The sequence below is a fragment of the Ylistrum balloti genome, unplaced genomic scaffold, assembly GCF_031769215.1.
Source record: "Ylistrum balloti isolate Yb309-2 unplaced genomic scaffold, AGI_CSIRO_Ybal_v1 Utg371142, whole genome shotgun sequence".
Taxonomy (NCBI): Eukaryota; Metazoa; Mollusca; class Bivalvia; order Pectinida; family Pectinidae; genus Ylistrum; species Ylistrum balloti.
In genome coordinates, this window is record NW_026782626.1 from 264,348 (window position 1) to 279,902 (window position 15,555).

General features: G+C 35.4%; 1 protein-coding gene across 2 annotated transcripts; it reads right to left on the reverse strand.

Annotated features, from left to right (window-relative positions):
- Window positions 1–1,734: 1,734 nt before the first annotated feature.
- On the reverse strand, window positions 1,735–14,635 carry LOC132561045 (uncharacterized). Of its 2 annotated transcripts, none has more exons than XM_060225761.1 (5): window positions 14,551–14,635; window positions 12,106–12,205; window positions 7,245–11,048; window positions 6,938–7,010; window positions 1,735–5,048 (listed from the first exon to the last, which is right to left on the reverse strand). In XM_060225761.1, the coding sequence occupies exons 2-5, from the start codon at window positions 12,137–12,139 to the stop codon at window positions 5,027–5,029; spliced, it is 3,933 nt and encodes a 1,310-aa protein (XP_060081744.1). In that variant the 5' UTR covers window positions 12,140–12,205; window positions 14,551–14,635; the 3' UTR covers window positions 1,735–5,026. The 2 variants fall into 2 exon arrangements, with proteins under 2 accessions (XP_060081744.1, XP_060081745.1); XM_060225762.1 differs by having other exon boundaries at window positions 14,543–14,593.
- Window positions 14,636–15,555: the final 920 nt, after the last annotated feature.

Genomic DNA, 15,555 nt, shown 5'->3' on the forward strand with positions numbered 1-15,555 from the left:
AATAAATGTCATGTTCCCTAATAAGAACAAGGTATACAACAACGGAAGCAACAGGCAAATTAATGAGCATCAAACACGCCCATCTTCATATCCCACAAAGAAACAGAATATTTCTCAGCAAGTTCACTATGACGTCCATAAAACTTCCCCATAATGTTCATAAAATTGCATTTTTTCAAACCCTGTTACGAGCATGTCAGCGAGTCGACGGTCCCTTTCAAGAAAATCGTGATAATGGGAACAGGCCCTTGAATATCGAATCAACAGCGACATGTAAACACTATAGGTTGGAGATGCAGGGGTATATATCTGTGACTTAAACAACTTTGCAAGGTCTCTGTAGCCTTTTTTGATAATCTCTTCGAAAAATTCAGTCTGGTATGAAAACAAGTCAGCCAACAGGGGCACAGTTAGTTCCCAAAGGTATGCCAAAAGTCCCTGCTTTAAAACTTGACGATGATGCTGTCAACCTGAACCTCGATCACTTTATTTTTTCCTTCGTTTATTTCTTCTTCTTTGATATTGGTTACAGGAAATCGTACTGATACCCGGCCTCCAGCATGCTAGGACAACGCGCTGCCGCGTTTGCTCTAATGAATAACCTTAACCGGTTCCTTTAGGTCATAGGATTCCTTGAATTAGTTATACAACGCCTTCCCAATAACCATAAAGCCCAGGGAACTGATATTGGGCTAGTATCAAGCTGTGAGAAAAAACTACAAAGTATGCACTAATAAATTACCTATTTTCAAGGTCACACAGGTCAGTTGTGATATAATACCCATAGCAGACTTCTAAAAAAACTAAGAGGCCAAAGATTACGATATTGGGCCAGTAGCATACAGACTTGAAGGGCTGACTGGTTCAAATGAAATGCACTTTCAATGTTTTAAAGTTGAAACGTCTTCTCAATAACCAATCGGCTTAGAGTTATGGTATAGCAATATGCTTGGCAAGTGGGCTTTCAGAAATTGACTTCATCTGATGCAGAACAGATAAACGATTCGGGCCCGTTGGCCTATTCTCCTGGTCTTTTTTATGGTTAGCGCACAGGAATCAGTCTCAGCCTACTGAATTTCGAAATCTTACGATTTTCACTAAACCGTCCGCTTGGAAAAGGTCTGAACTGACAAATGAATAGTTTTCATTGAATAGACGAGGTTGGTACCTGCGGTTAAACACTCATCCGACACATGGATTGAGTAGCTCCGATAGGCCAATGGAATAACACATCTTGAGGAGTACCAGTATATTAACGAACGAGGCTGGTACCTGTGGTGTCTATTTGACCTTATGATCACCAGCCGTTTATCCATTTTATTGACATGGTGACAGCATTTTCTCTTTTTATACTGCATGTAATTCTGTCGAACACTGGCAATGGAAATGATATTTCATTTCCGTTTTGTCCACCGTCGTTTACAGACTTGTTTTTGTTTACCTAACACGATACAATGTCTATTTTTCTTTGATTTATACTTTATATTGATGTTTGATAGGGTTCTCGACAACACTAAAGACATCCTTTTGGAGTGTATGTCATTGTCCTATTTCGAATTTGCTTCTTCCCTGTTTGGACAAGAAATAGAATTTCAGTTTTTCTTATTTTTCAACCAGGGTCATTAGAACCTATTGTATACATTGTATACCCTTTCAAAACAGCATTTTTTGTCCTCAGTATGTATCGATCTATATTCAAACAAATAAGGTACAATATATAACACTGAAAAGGAATAGCAAATAACTACAGAAAAAAAACCCATTTAATTCTGGGTATTTTTCTTTTCTTTTAATAAGCTTGGCAAAATGCAAATATTAACGAGTTTGTAATAACAAATTGATTTAATTAAGTAAAACATAATATCAAACATAAAATACGAAAATATTGCAAAGCACAGTGTGCATATTTTATCTTAATAGGATGAACTATTTCGTACCATTGACTAGTACAACAGAGCTGTTTAATTACAACACTTTCATACACAATAAACAAGTAGGTCATCTATATTTTTCACTCCCAGATTTTGGATTTCTAACATCTTAAAACAGATTTATTTCTTTTAAACCGAACCCAATAAAAATATTTTTGATATATGTTTTTTGTCCAGTTATGTTTTATTAAATTCCTGAAAAATTGTTCACGTTTATTACCACACACAAAAAACCAGTTTTACTCTTGATTCAAATAGTTTGTAATGCCTGAAACCCGTAACAAACAATAGAGTAATATAAATGCTTATCCATTCATGGGAAATATCACTTAACATAAGTAAATAGGATACATATACACTGTACAATTCTAAATGTAGATGGAGATTTTATACTAAATGCTAGTTATAACTTTAGATCAAATGAGAGCTCCAAATGCAATCAAGAATGAATTGCACAAAATCATTACCAATATTATCAGTACAATAGCTCCTAGCTATTCATTACAAAATAAAAGTTCAAAATTGTACATGGTTATACAAGGATAACTTTCCAGGGTGTGAATAATATATGTTTTTCAATATAACTGTTTTTAAAAAGATAAATGTAAAACAGAAACAATCACAAGAACCAGAAAATTAATAAAATGTTTGGACATCCAGAACTTCGAGTTTTCTTTTTCTCAAAAATAATCATTTTGGTTTAATGTTCCCACATTTCATTACTCAAAATAAAAGTTAATGTCATACAACATATCAAGAATTGACAGTGATACAGCCACAAAACTTTAAATTTCCATCCCATACCCCAAAACATTGACTGACCCACCCCACACAACACAGCATTTCTTCAATTTCCATCCCATACCACAATATTGAATTTCTGACCCACACCACACAACACAGCATTTCTGTCCTTTACAAAACACATTTCTTCAATTTCCATCCCATACCACAAAATATTGAATTTCTGACCCACCCCACACAACAGTGAATTTCTGGCCCATACAAAATGTATCTTCAATTTCTGTCCCATACCGAAAAATTAATATTCTCATCCTGTTGTACAACGTAACATAAATCATTTTTATTGTATTCTAATGACAAAATGCAAACAATAAATTTCAGTCAGAAGTGATATATTTATTCAGAAAAGTTGAAATTTTTGTCTTAAAAGAATATTATTAGGATTGTCTTTCGTCAATCTTTATCAAACATTTGATAGGTCATGTTCCATAAGAGATGGATTTTCACTGAAGTTGAATATACTGTATTTGATATATTGTAAATATTGACAAATATTTCAAAAAAACCTTTTCACTGCCAACATTTCACAGTAAACAAGTATCAATTGTAACAGGGCCCTCTATATAAGTCCACCAAACTACCCCTTCTGTCATATATGCCAATAAAAGTGCTTCAACATTAGGCAAAGAAGGTCTGCAGAACTCTAGCATACACTTACAAAAAAATTTAATCCATAAACATCACACTAGCAGAGAACTCTTAGGTACACATAAAGCAAGAGGCCCATAGGGCCTGTATCGCTACCATGGTTCAGTTTGCTGTTATTGATAAACTTAAACTAAAAGAAAAAGATTTCAGACACTTGTATCTAAATCCCCATTTGGCCAGGTCTCTCCTCCCAAAGTGGTTTGCATTTTTTAATATATATAACATGAATGCTTCCCCTTCACCAATGCTGAATGATTCAGACCAAATTTGGGCAATACCCATTAATTCCTGCTAGGAGGAGTAGGGTTTTTAAGAATTTACTTTATTTCCCCTATTGGGCCCTGCCCTTCCACTCTTGCGGGCTGAGATCTTTCGTCTTTAATTGATTGATTTTCCTTCACTCATGAATGCTTCAGACCAAATTTGGACAATAACCATTTATTCCTACAGGAGGAATAGGATTTTAGATATTTCAACTATCTACCCTATTGAACCCTGACCTTTTCTATGGAGGGAGCCAAGGCCTAACATTTATACACGACTGATCCCCCTTCACCCATGATGAATGCTTTCAAACATATTACGGCAATATCCATAGAAGTAGGATTTTCCGAAGTAGCTTAGACCTACCGTCTATACTTCATTGAATTCCCTTCACCTAAGAATGCTTCAGACAAAATTAATGAAATATCCATAATTTCCTATAGGAGAAATAGGATTTTAAAGAAACCAAGAGTGCTTCAGACTAAATTTGTGCAGTATCCATTCATTCCTACTGAAGAACTTACAAAATTTCCTTTTTTGGGTCCTGCTCCTAATACCCTGGGCCAATTCTAATAAAAATTTGGTTCATCTTCCCCAAAGGATGCATCAGACCAAATTTGGTCAAAATCTGTTTAATCGTTCATGAATACAAGAGATTTTCCTTAGAAAGTTGATGGATGCCTGATGGCCATGGTAGAGCATGAGCTCATCAGTTGTTCGAACTAGGTGAGCTAAAAATCAGTAAACATCATAATTTCTCTCTATTAGAAGCCTCTATTTGCTCCATTTGGCAGCTATTTTGGTGACAACGTTTCTATTTTTTATACACTCTCTGAGAGTGTGCTCCAGTTATACTTTCCATCAATTCTCATTTTGATGTGCCAAATAGAACAAAAGTTACAGGTGAAAAATCAGCAGCCTGGAAATGATGACTATTTTGCCAAGTCAGAAATTGGAACTTGCTTTCCTATGTATTAATCCCTTGAATTTTGGTAAAGATCCAACTTGCAGTTTGAGAGAAAAAGTGTCAGAAAACTTCATAGCACAAAGCAGAAGAAGAATGATGAAAATCTGGGTATAACATCAAATCTCTGAGCTTCTTATGTAAAGCAATTAATTTCCATGAATTCTCAAAATTTAAAAGCCCATTTTCTACTGATTCAGTAACATATATTTTTTTATCATGGAAACCTAATATCTAATATATTTCCTGGAAGTTAAAATGATGTATTTCTGAAAACATAAACAACTTAAGAAGGCAAATATTTAGGAATGTTGTCAGTGAGGAATCAAAATAAATAATCATTAATTGCATCATTTGGCGCAAGAAAGTCTGCAGGACTCCAACCAACTTGAACATCCTGGTCCAGCCTAAAGTATTATACTGGTTCTTCCCTAGGACTGTAAAAAATTAAAAAAACGTTTCCATGAACAAATGCAGCAAAACATAGAATTAACTATGATTTTACTGGAATTATTAGGCCATGATTACTAATAAGCCCATCCACATCTTAATTTTTCTGTACAATTACAAACCAACAATGAATGTTCTGAAATAAACCTTGAAAGATTAAAGATTGGGTTCATGGGGATATCAGGGTTGTAAAAATTCAATAGCCTGATGCGGACTACTACAAATTGATTAGCTGGAGCTAATGGAAATAACAGGCCAACTAGCCCGAAGTTTTGTGACTTTCTGCAGACAATGTTTTCCCCAGCAGACAAAAAAAGAATTTCTAATCATAACATCTAAAGCGTATATAAGTTTTACTATTGATATCAAACATACAATGTCCTTCCTGCCTGGCAAAAGTACGAGGTTTCTATACATTCAAAAGAAAATTACTCAGAACTCAGAATACTAACCTAATCAGCAGTCACTGGTCATTAAGTCAATACATTTCAGTTGATAAAAAAATCTTGGTGAAGAGCTAAGTTCATCAAAAGTCAAACATAAGCCAGCTAAAACAGAGGCAGTCATGTCTGTTTATAGCATATTCTACCTGCTGGAGCTAAAAATCTGGACATTTTCAAATCTTTTCTTCAATTTTCAGTAAATGAGTAATTTTTAGAAAATGTTTGTTCATGATATATATAGACACATGTAAGCTTTGCTTTCTGAACAGGTTTTCAAACTAGTTTCTTCATGGATTTAAAACTTTATTTTGAATATTTCACCTAGAAGGAAATATTTGGGGCTAAGGCATTGAAAAAAAATTCTACATCCCTGCTTATTGTAGCATAATAGTAATCATGAACAACTAACAACTTATTGAGACAACTTTTAAAGGTGCTCTTAAAGTTTCAAGTCATGGAATATATTCAATTCAATCAAGGACACAACAGATTTGTCTTCATCAGCCAATTATCTTCATCTTTTCTTACAATGAAAGCAACATGACAGATTTCCAAACTGTTTGATAAGCACTTGTGATTTATTTCAATTTCCCTATTATAAAAGGTTTATATATTTTCCAGTTCTTGATAGCAACATTCCTGCATCCCCAACATATGGCATTAACATGTCACAGTTGATTCAATATATTTAAGGACCTGATCCTATTATCATGTATTCCTCGCAAGAAGTCATCAATTAAGTTATAACACAGGGTTTATAAAGATGCAAGTTGTTGAAATTATGGTTAAGTTTTGTGGTTGTCATCATGGTCTTCATGCAATATGAAGCTGGACATGTTTAATGGTTGTTAGTGTGCCCGTTGGTTCCATTTCTGAAAACATTGTACTCATCTGAGAATGTGACACTACTTACTTGGATTGACCAAGACTTACACGGCAGGTGTTGTTGATGAAGCAGAAAAATGCTTAGCTTTCAGGAACACCTGGTCTTATTCTCCTTGAAGTTTTTCAGGAATCTTCATTTAAATCTTTCATTTGTTCATGTTTTGCCTTGATTTTATTGACTTTGAGTTTGGTTTATGATTCTGTTGGCATGTTGGTATTTTCTTGTTTTTCTTTTTATCCAAGAATAAACATTAACATACTAAAACTAATAAATGAAGCAAACCTTCTGAAGAAAACAATGGACGCACTTGATTGATGCCTGAAAAAATTCAGCTTTTTTAAAAATGGCTTATTTTACTTTTTCTACTTAGATAGAATACAGCAATATGAATAAATTTGAAAATATTGTTTTTTTGTGTAGACTTATAAGATGTATGTATTTAGCACAATATACAACAATAACCTAAGTAAAACTATCAAATGGTCATATACTGAAGAAAAATTTTTATATCATATCCAGCAGTTAAACTTTTATATAACACACATACCTGAAAGGGGCACTTAGAGCCAAAAGTTTGACTATCTTCTTCAGTCTCATCTGTCCGGCCTCCTTCCAAAGTGCTAACCAAAAAGAAATTTGACAAAAAAAATATGTATAAGCATCAGGCAATATGTTAAAAAGCTGAGATATCTTAAGTCAATTGAAATAGTAAAACACTGACCTTAGACCAATACAAATTTAGTTACTTGAGATTGACTACCGGTATAATATGTCCTAGCAAGTTTAATTACATGTTTATAAAAAGTTGAATTTTTGATGACTCACATTTACAAGTAAAAATTAGTTTTTCTTACCAGGGTAGCGAGTTTTAGCGTTTTTCTTAAACTTCACTCGAATTTGTTTTCCAGAAGGCAAGTTTCTTTCAATCTCAACATCATCCAACAGCTGTTGGAGAAAGAACATAATACTATCTTTTTTCCTTGCCGATTCAGTACCAACAGGTTTGTCCTCATCATCCTCACATCCAACCTCTGTTTCTAATACACATGGATCCTTCCTGTCAGATACATTTGATTGTGAAGATGTTTTATCCAGAGTTTCCAGATCCGTTGCAATAGTAGCTAACATATGTAAAGATTTGTCTGCATCTAAAGAGGTGTCCAATGAAGCACACTTGTAATATAAGCTTTCCATTTTTTTTGTGCTTCCCTTTTCATTTAATTTTCTATCAAGAATTGGAGAAACACATGGTGTAGAAAAGATTCCTCCATATCCTGGTGACATTAAACCCACTCTGCTAATCTCATCTGGTGTCTCTAAAATGTCACATTTGTCAGATTTAAATGGTGACGAAAACTTATTACACTGTGCCTCAGTTTGTGCTGGTTTTGTCTTAGTTGTTGTAGAATCCCCAGTACAGAATGGAAAAGATATTTGTGCATGCAAATCTGAGGACTCTGAAACTGATGAACAATCTTCTCCTTTGCTAAGAGTCCTTTGCAATCCTTTCGGTGAAAAATGTGACTTTGATGTAGGCAAGTTCAGCTCATTATTTGATGGAACAGGAGAGAAGAGCTTACTTTCTTCTGACATCATTTTGACAGAATGTTGGTAATTGTCAGATTTACCACATGTGTTTGAATTTGTTATGTTTTCCTCCATTTCTCCAGAATCATTGTCACTATAGTAGTCGCAGTTGTCATCAAGGACCTCCTTTCTGCCGAGAAATTCCACATAATTATTTTGGGTTTCTGTACTCTGTATGTCCATCTCTCTAGGGCTTACAGAGTTAGAGCAAGTTGTCAAACTACCACTTCCACTATTACTGTTTGAATATTCTAACTCTTCCTCTGCATTATTAGCTGCAGTGCTGTCCACATTTTTGTCCTGCACTTCTGGACTATCCACTTGGCCATGAACATGAGGATGGTCAGATGACAAGTTAGATACAGATGCATAGTTTTCATGCGTATCATGATAATGTTGTGTTGATGCAAGATGTTCTGTTTCAATGTCTTGGTAGAATGGAACTGAACTTGAAACATCATTTTCCTTTCTACTATTAACCTCATGATATGCAACATCTTCATGAAAGCTCTGCCTCAATGCCCCTGAATTGTTGGAGTTTGTGTCCATTTCAATGTCCTGAAACTTCTTTTTATAGCCTCTTTTAGAAGCTACACTTGTTTTACTGTTCTTTGAAGTGTTGCTTGAATAGGTGTGAACACCACCAGTCATTAGGTGTGGTGTGTTATTTGGGCAAGGCTTCACTCGAAACTGAACTGGTTTTGAGAGTGATGGTAAATCAGACTTTTCTTCACAGTCCATGTTTTCTTCAACAGAATTATTCATTGTCTTACCTTTCAGAAAGTCTACAATACTATTCTTGTCAGAAAAGTAGTACACACCTGGTTTGAGGGACAATGCTTTCACAACACCTTTCTCAGGAGAACGTTCTAAAGTCACTTTACAAGACCTCATTTTATGTTTCAAAGAGGAAAGATCACTTTTCAAATCTGCTTTAGTCACTTCCTTTCTTTTCTCATCCTCAGTAGATGTTGACCGTTGAAGTTTACGACTAGCATTGGAGTTGATAGACTGGTTATAATTATGTTTTGTTGTGATCTTGAAAGTGTAGGGATCCAACGTGTACACAGTTTCATTATTGGTAGAGTCATAGTCATCAACAGCAATGATCTCAGTTTTAAAGATACATGTGTACTGGCCCCTGGAAATCATTTGTTGCAACACTTCCACTTGTGATGTGGGGGAGCGTAATCGACTCATGCTACATACACAGCGCAAGGTCATCAGGTCAATCCACAATGTCTGATTAACATCCACACATACATTGAAAAAGTGATCATCCACAGCAGTGGGGGCTGGTCGAGGTCGGTATTGAAGCTGAACAAGTCTCGACTGAAGTACTTGGAGATTAAACATCTGACACTCAACAATTTCCTTCAGAGAAATATAAGTCAACTCATCTTGTTTAAATGACTGAAAGGGTAGGTTTCCAATGTTAACCTCACCAATATAAATGGACTTCTGTTCAATTCTACTGCTGTATTGCAATTCTTTAGAAGAATCCACAAGTATGTATCTATCCATGGCTGCAATGTTCTTCACTGCTCCACCACATTTTGAACATCTTGTGTTTTTTTCTAATACCTTTCTATAGATACTTCCATGAGCTGCATTAGACAATCCTGTTGTTGGTGCCTGAATGAAAGCTTTGCTACTGGCTAAATATTTGCACATTACCCTGAGGGTGTCTAAAGATATCATAATACCAGATTTCATGTTCTGGTTGACACACTTTCTCTGTTTTAGGTATTCAATCTCCTCAAGAGAAAGAAACTGTTTATCACACACATTTTTTACGAGATACGACTCTACCTCGTTACGAAAGTTAGGTATTAGTCTCTGTGTTATCTCCCCTACACTAACATACCATTTGTCTTTACGACGGAAGCCAACAAATTCCTCATAGCTGATCACCAAAATGTTAATCTGAGGCAGATAGTACATCTGGTTCTTGTGAAGCCAGATTTGTTCAATAGGAATGTCTGTCCCTTTAGCTAGATCTTTACATTTACATCCTTGTGGATATGATGAGAAGTCAGGGCTAAAGCTACTCACACTTTTCTTCAACATATTGACCTCTTTCTGATTCATGAAGACCTCATTGACATCTACTTGTGGAGTCTTGTGTGCTACTTTTTTTTCTGTTTGTTGTTCTCTTTTTGTCTTTGCCTTCTCAGCTTGTAATTCAGCAAATGCAGCATTTACAAGCTGATCATATTTTACGGTCTTTCCTATAAGTCGTTTTGATCTTCGGATATCCCCCTGGCTTTCATGACATGAAGTTTTTCGCTGTGTTAGCTTTGCAGTTACAGGATTATCTACATTTGTTGGGAGAGCGTTGTTGTTGTTGACATGACTTATGGTTGTGGTTTCAGGATCAAAGGCTGAACCAATCAGCTCCTCTGTGGTGGTTGTACTAGTTGTGTCTACATCCACGCCTAGTAATGACTGCAAACTTTCCAAGGTTTCCGCATTAAAATTGCTCAGTATCTGTGTATCTTCCATACCAGTTGGAATCTGCAAGGTCTGGTTATCAGTAGACCCATTTGTTGGAACAAATGGCATCGACATCAAAGTCCCATAATCCTGGGATGAATAGGTCTGGACTTGTAAGGTAGATGCATCACTGTGGTCAGGCTCCTCAGCAGAAGCTAGAATAATGTCTGCAGTAGTGCTGTGGTCTAACATATTAGCAGAAATCCCAGAAGGCAAGTTATAAGCAGGAAATTGTTCCACCGAATTCACTCTCTCAACAACTACTTTGTCAGTATTTGAGTATTTTGCCCCTTGTTCTAAGTGTAACTGGTAGTTCTCTGCAGAAGTCATTGGCACAGTATACTGGTAAACTGTACCTTTTGCATCTAGTGAGACACTGGCACTCGGTTTAGCAATCAGTTGGGAGTCTGTGTCAAGGATAGTATTAGCGCCCACCTGATAACATGGTCCATGCTTGTCAACTACAGGTATATCATACACCAGATCCGTAACGCCTTGTTGGCCAGTCTTATCTGGCATCACATAGAACACAAGGTTACCTGACCCGTCAATTTCAGACTGGAGTATGTCATTTTCTGCAATTAAAACAAAAAAATAGTAGTAAATTTAAGCAGTTTATCTGATTTCCTAAACCCAAATAAAGGAGTAGTGTGAAATAAAATAACTTTCTCTTTTCAATCAGATGTTGTGGGGTAGGGATACAGTATGATCACTGTGAACATGCAAAAAAAATACTGTATGCATTATGGGATTGTGACCAAGTATCCAAGAAACAATAATCATGTACTTTGATTAAACATTTTTGTTTTTACATAATATTCCAATGCTACTTCCACTTATCCTCTGTTATAATGGATAAGCACCAATATGGTTAGATTCAATGGACTATAACTATCTGTGGCAAAACAAAGGACAATTTGGCACAAATGAATTGGATGAAAGTTCTAAGCAGCTATTAGATGTATCTGAATGTGTGGCCAAATGCCTCTCACAATAACTGTCAAAATAGCTGATACTATGTTCAGAGGAAGTCTTATTATTATGAAACGAGGTTTAACTACCAAATTACATATACAACAAAACCATATCAAGTTGATAGGTCACATGTGATGGTTTTCTATAGTCAGTTAATCCTTACTTCAGTTCGTAAAAATTGGAAGTTCAATTCATTTACTTTAACATCTTATAAGCTTTGTATCGGAAGTGTATTCACCTTAATTTAAACATGGCAACGACAACATTTGTTATGATGACATTTAAATGCTGCAGTTTGGTGTCCCATGGGTCATGTAAAAATAAACAAAACATACACAATCTATCCTAAATTAAAGTTCATGCTTGATTATTTTGTCATCATATCTTACGAAAGGCAATCTTGGTATGCATAATGAAGACTCAGTTTCGGGAAGTTTCAGTAGCACTTTCGGAAACTTAGTGGCATGGCACCTACCCACACATATAAATTTAGTGACAAGTTCAAAGTGTCAAAGAGTTTAAAACCAATTTAATGCTTAGATTGCATTAGCCAATTAATAAACAAACCCACCAGAGTTCTGTGGACCTTTCAGGTAATTACAGAAGCTGATCAATGATCAGTACACAGTATTGTAAGAGTTAAACATATTAATTTACCATCAAGATATATTTCTTGGTCAGTCTGCGCCATCTTCTCTGTGATTTATCTCTCTCATCAACAGTTCTTCATTTTTTTGTTCCATATTGTAATTCCAACCTGCAAAGAAACAAAAGTTCTTTCACACTTTAAAGCAGTGAATTCAAAGAAGCAAATCAAGCAACATATCATATTCATATAATTGAAATGCAATAATATGATGTTATATGAAGGGTATTAAGGATGACCCATTGTCAGACTTTTAAATGTTCAGAATAATTCTTTTTTGTTAATTGAAAGTTTCAGGTATAAATTGATACATTGCTCAGCTATCATCAATTTCTACCCTGGCTGTGCTTTTTCTGAGCAATTTAAGAAGCATGTTCTAGAGTATTAGTGTATAACTTTGCTTATTATGACTAAATAGTTAACAATTCATAGCAAAATCATTTGAACCTGGTATGATTTTGTGGCACCTTGATTAAATGATAAATATTTGAAACGGTAATAGTTTCTTTGGTTTAATACTGTCCATGGCAGTTGTAGCTATTGTTAATTAGCATTATCGCGTCGTGTAGCTAGATCATGTGACCGTCACTTTCGGTTTATATGTATTTTGCATTGCGGCCCGTGCTAGGCATATTGCGTATGGTTATGTAATGTGTGTAATTGTGTGTGGTGTTATGTGATGTGTTGTATTCTTTTGTTGCGCGCTGTCTATCTTCCTGTCCTTTCCCGCTTTTCTGTCTTTCTTTTCACTTGGGCAGCAGATTTCAAAGGGGTTGGACATTATTTGAAATACAAGTATACATCTCCAGCACCACATGCAGGGTAAGTTGCCGTGAACTATTTGTAAATGATTATTACTCATTAGTTATTACTATTGCTTTACAAGTTCAGTCTTTTATATATTAACTCTTTCTTCAGATGTCCAGTGGTTCGCATTATGTATTGTAAAGTAATTGTGTAGTGCGTTCCATAACGTTTTTGTAAAAAGTAGTTTTATGTGCTCCTATTGTATAGTCGTGTTTTTGCCTTTTTAGGGATTTCTTTGTGCTGATAATAAATTTGATCCCAATACCATTGAACCACCGAGTCGGTCGTTATTCAAAATGAATCCTAATTCCACAATTTACCTTTATAATTAGTTAAAATACATCAAGGTATTCATCATCAAGTAACAGCATTTGTTGCAGGAGATATATCCACAGCTTGTGCAACATTTAGAGTTTCAGTTTTTTTACTGTTTAAAATATATTTCTTCGGTGAGTTTGCATTGTTTGCTCATGGCTTCAGGTTTCTCCAACTTCACCAATATACTCTAAAATATAATTCTTTGCTATATATGGAGGATTTCACACTTGTCTGGGTTAAATGACATTCACCAATTCAAGTTTATGAACAGATTACTGTCGAGAGTTGTTTTTTTTTAGTAAGGATAGTTTTCAAAATGTTTGACAAGTCCCATTACTGAGAGATTAGGTGATTCTTGAGGACCCACGCATGCATCTGTATTCAAGATATCTGTTATGGTTTTTATGCTGTTATCTGAAAAGGCTCAAGAGTTTGAAAGATGGCAAATAGTTTATTTATCTACTCACCAATACTTAGGGAATTATCATTAATTTCCAAGCAGAAATGCATGTATTGGTGAGCATGACCATTGACTAGAATAGGCAATCATCTCGTTGAAGTTGACAGGGCTGAACACACTGAAGGGTAACTACAGTGTTGTTTCTTCAACTGCATATACAATTACGTAACACTTTTACGAGGCCACGTTAAGTACTACAGTAGCTGAAGGATGCTCCAAAATATTTTCTTTTTAATAAAGTTTGTCATTTCAGCAAGTGCTGTTTGTTAAATCCACAATCTCAAAGTGTTCCTGAGCATATAACCAAAATAATCATGCGTTGCTGCTATCGAGGCCTACGCCCTAGGTTGTACATCTGTTCGGGCCACTCACTCACTTGCCTAATGAGCTTTCGCGAGCCGTCACCCGGATGTTATGGGAATGTGTTTGTTTACATCTAGCCCTATAAACATATTCAAAGTTATCCTTCGGTAAAATGTATCTATTCTGAGATGCATTTCTAACTTTTATAGAATAATTGATATCTATCTAACCAAATTTAGTATTTACCTTGAAAGAACCGACCAATTACAGCAAGTTCTATATCAAAATACCACTGTCTACTTGACCTACATTACTCCACAAACACAGACCAGCTGAATATTTTCAACTCTTCGTTACGGGATCTTAAATACAATATACGACACTGGAATGTCGTATTAAATACATAAGTATTCATGTTTCATGCAAAACAGGCAGTGACTGGAGCAAACTTTACACATGGATGTTGACAGTTGCCAATGTTTTGAAAACGATATTTGAAATGGTATTTAGGATTTTACTATGTGCATACATAATGACCGAGTGCCAGTACAATTGCATACATCAATACCTTCCAATATGAGCTAAATGCAATAATGTCTCGTTAGCACCAATTATGCTTTCGGGATATTTATCCATTTTATGTCATCGTTTCACGTGTTGTGCAGCCATCTTCTTCCCGCGATTACGACAAAACCTCGCTTTGGTATGAATGAGATGATATATAAGGGTTATCTCCCGTTGTATGCTATAACGTCGCCAGAACACTGACAATATGGTCGTTGAGATGATTCCCGGACACTGGAGGAGTCGAGGAGACGTAAAACTTGTCAACCAACCAACAAAAATTGTATGCTCTGTTATTGGTACCAGATGATGTACTATCAACCCTTTCCATTGCCTCAAAAATCATCATACTTGATAACCATTTTCGATCCTAAGATATTGTACTTAACCACAACAAACATATTTTGACCAGAATAGTTGCATCAAACATATAGCCGTTGTAACATCCTTAAATTTGTGTATGTGTGTGTCTTTCCCCTTAGAATACCATGCTTTGGTAATGTATTATGAACAAACCTAATTAGAAATCACCATTTACTTATAATTGTAAGTAATTTGATTTATACAGTACCACGATTTTCTCGTATCATTGTCAATTATTTTACTTCATTTTTTGCACTGTGGACTCAACAACGAAATGCACAGTACAAACAGGAGACCAAGAAAAGATATAGGAGTCACATTTGCCATGTAGCGAGTAGTGTGAAAGAGGCGAACAGACAGGCTATTAAAGAGAAGCATTCATACACGATCAAAGACATGTTTATTACACTGTGTAAAGACTTCATTGGAACCCATTTTAACTATGTAGTAACTGTATGGAATCCACTGTTAAAGAACGACATCAGAACAACTGAAAACGTGTAAAGAAGAGCCGCTAAGCCTGTTAGATCTATAAACGGCTTTTCATATCCAGACAGACAACTATCGCTGACTTCCAACTTAACAAAAAAAGGACAAAAGAGGTCTGATGTCATTCAAATCTTTAGAATCCTCAATGGAAATGAAG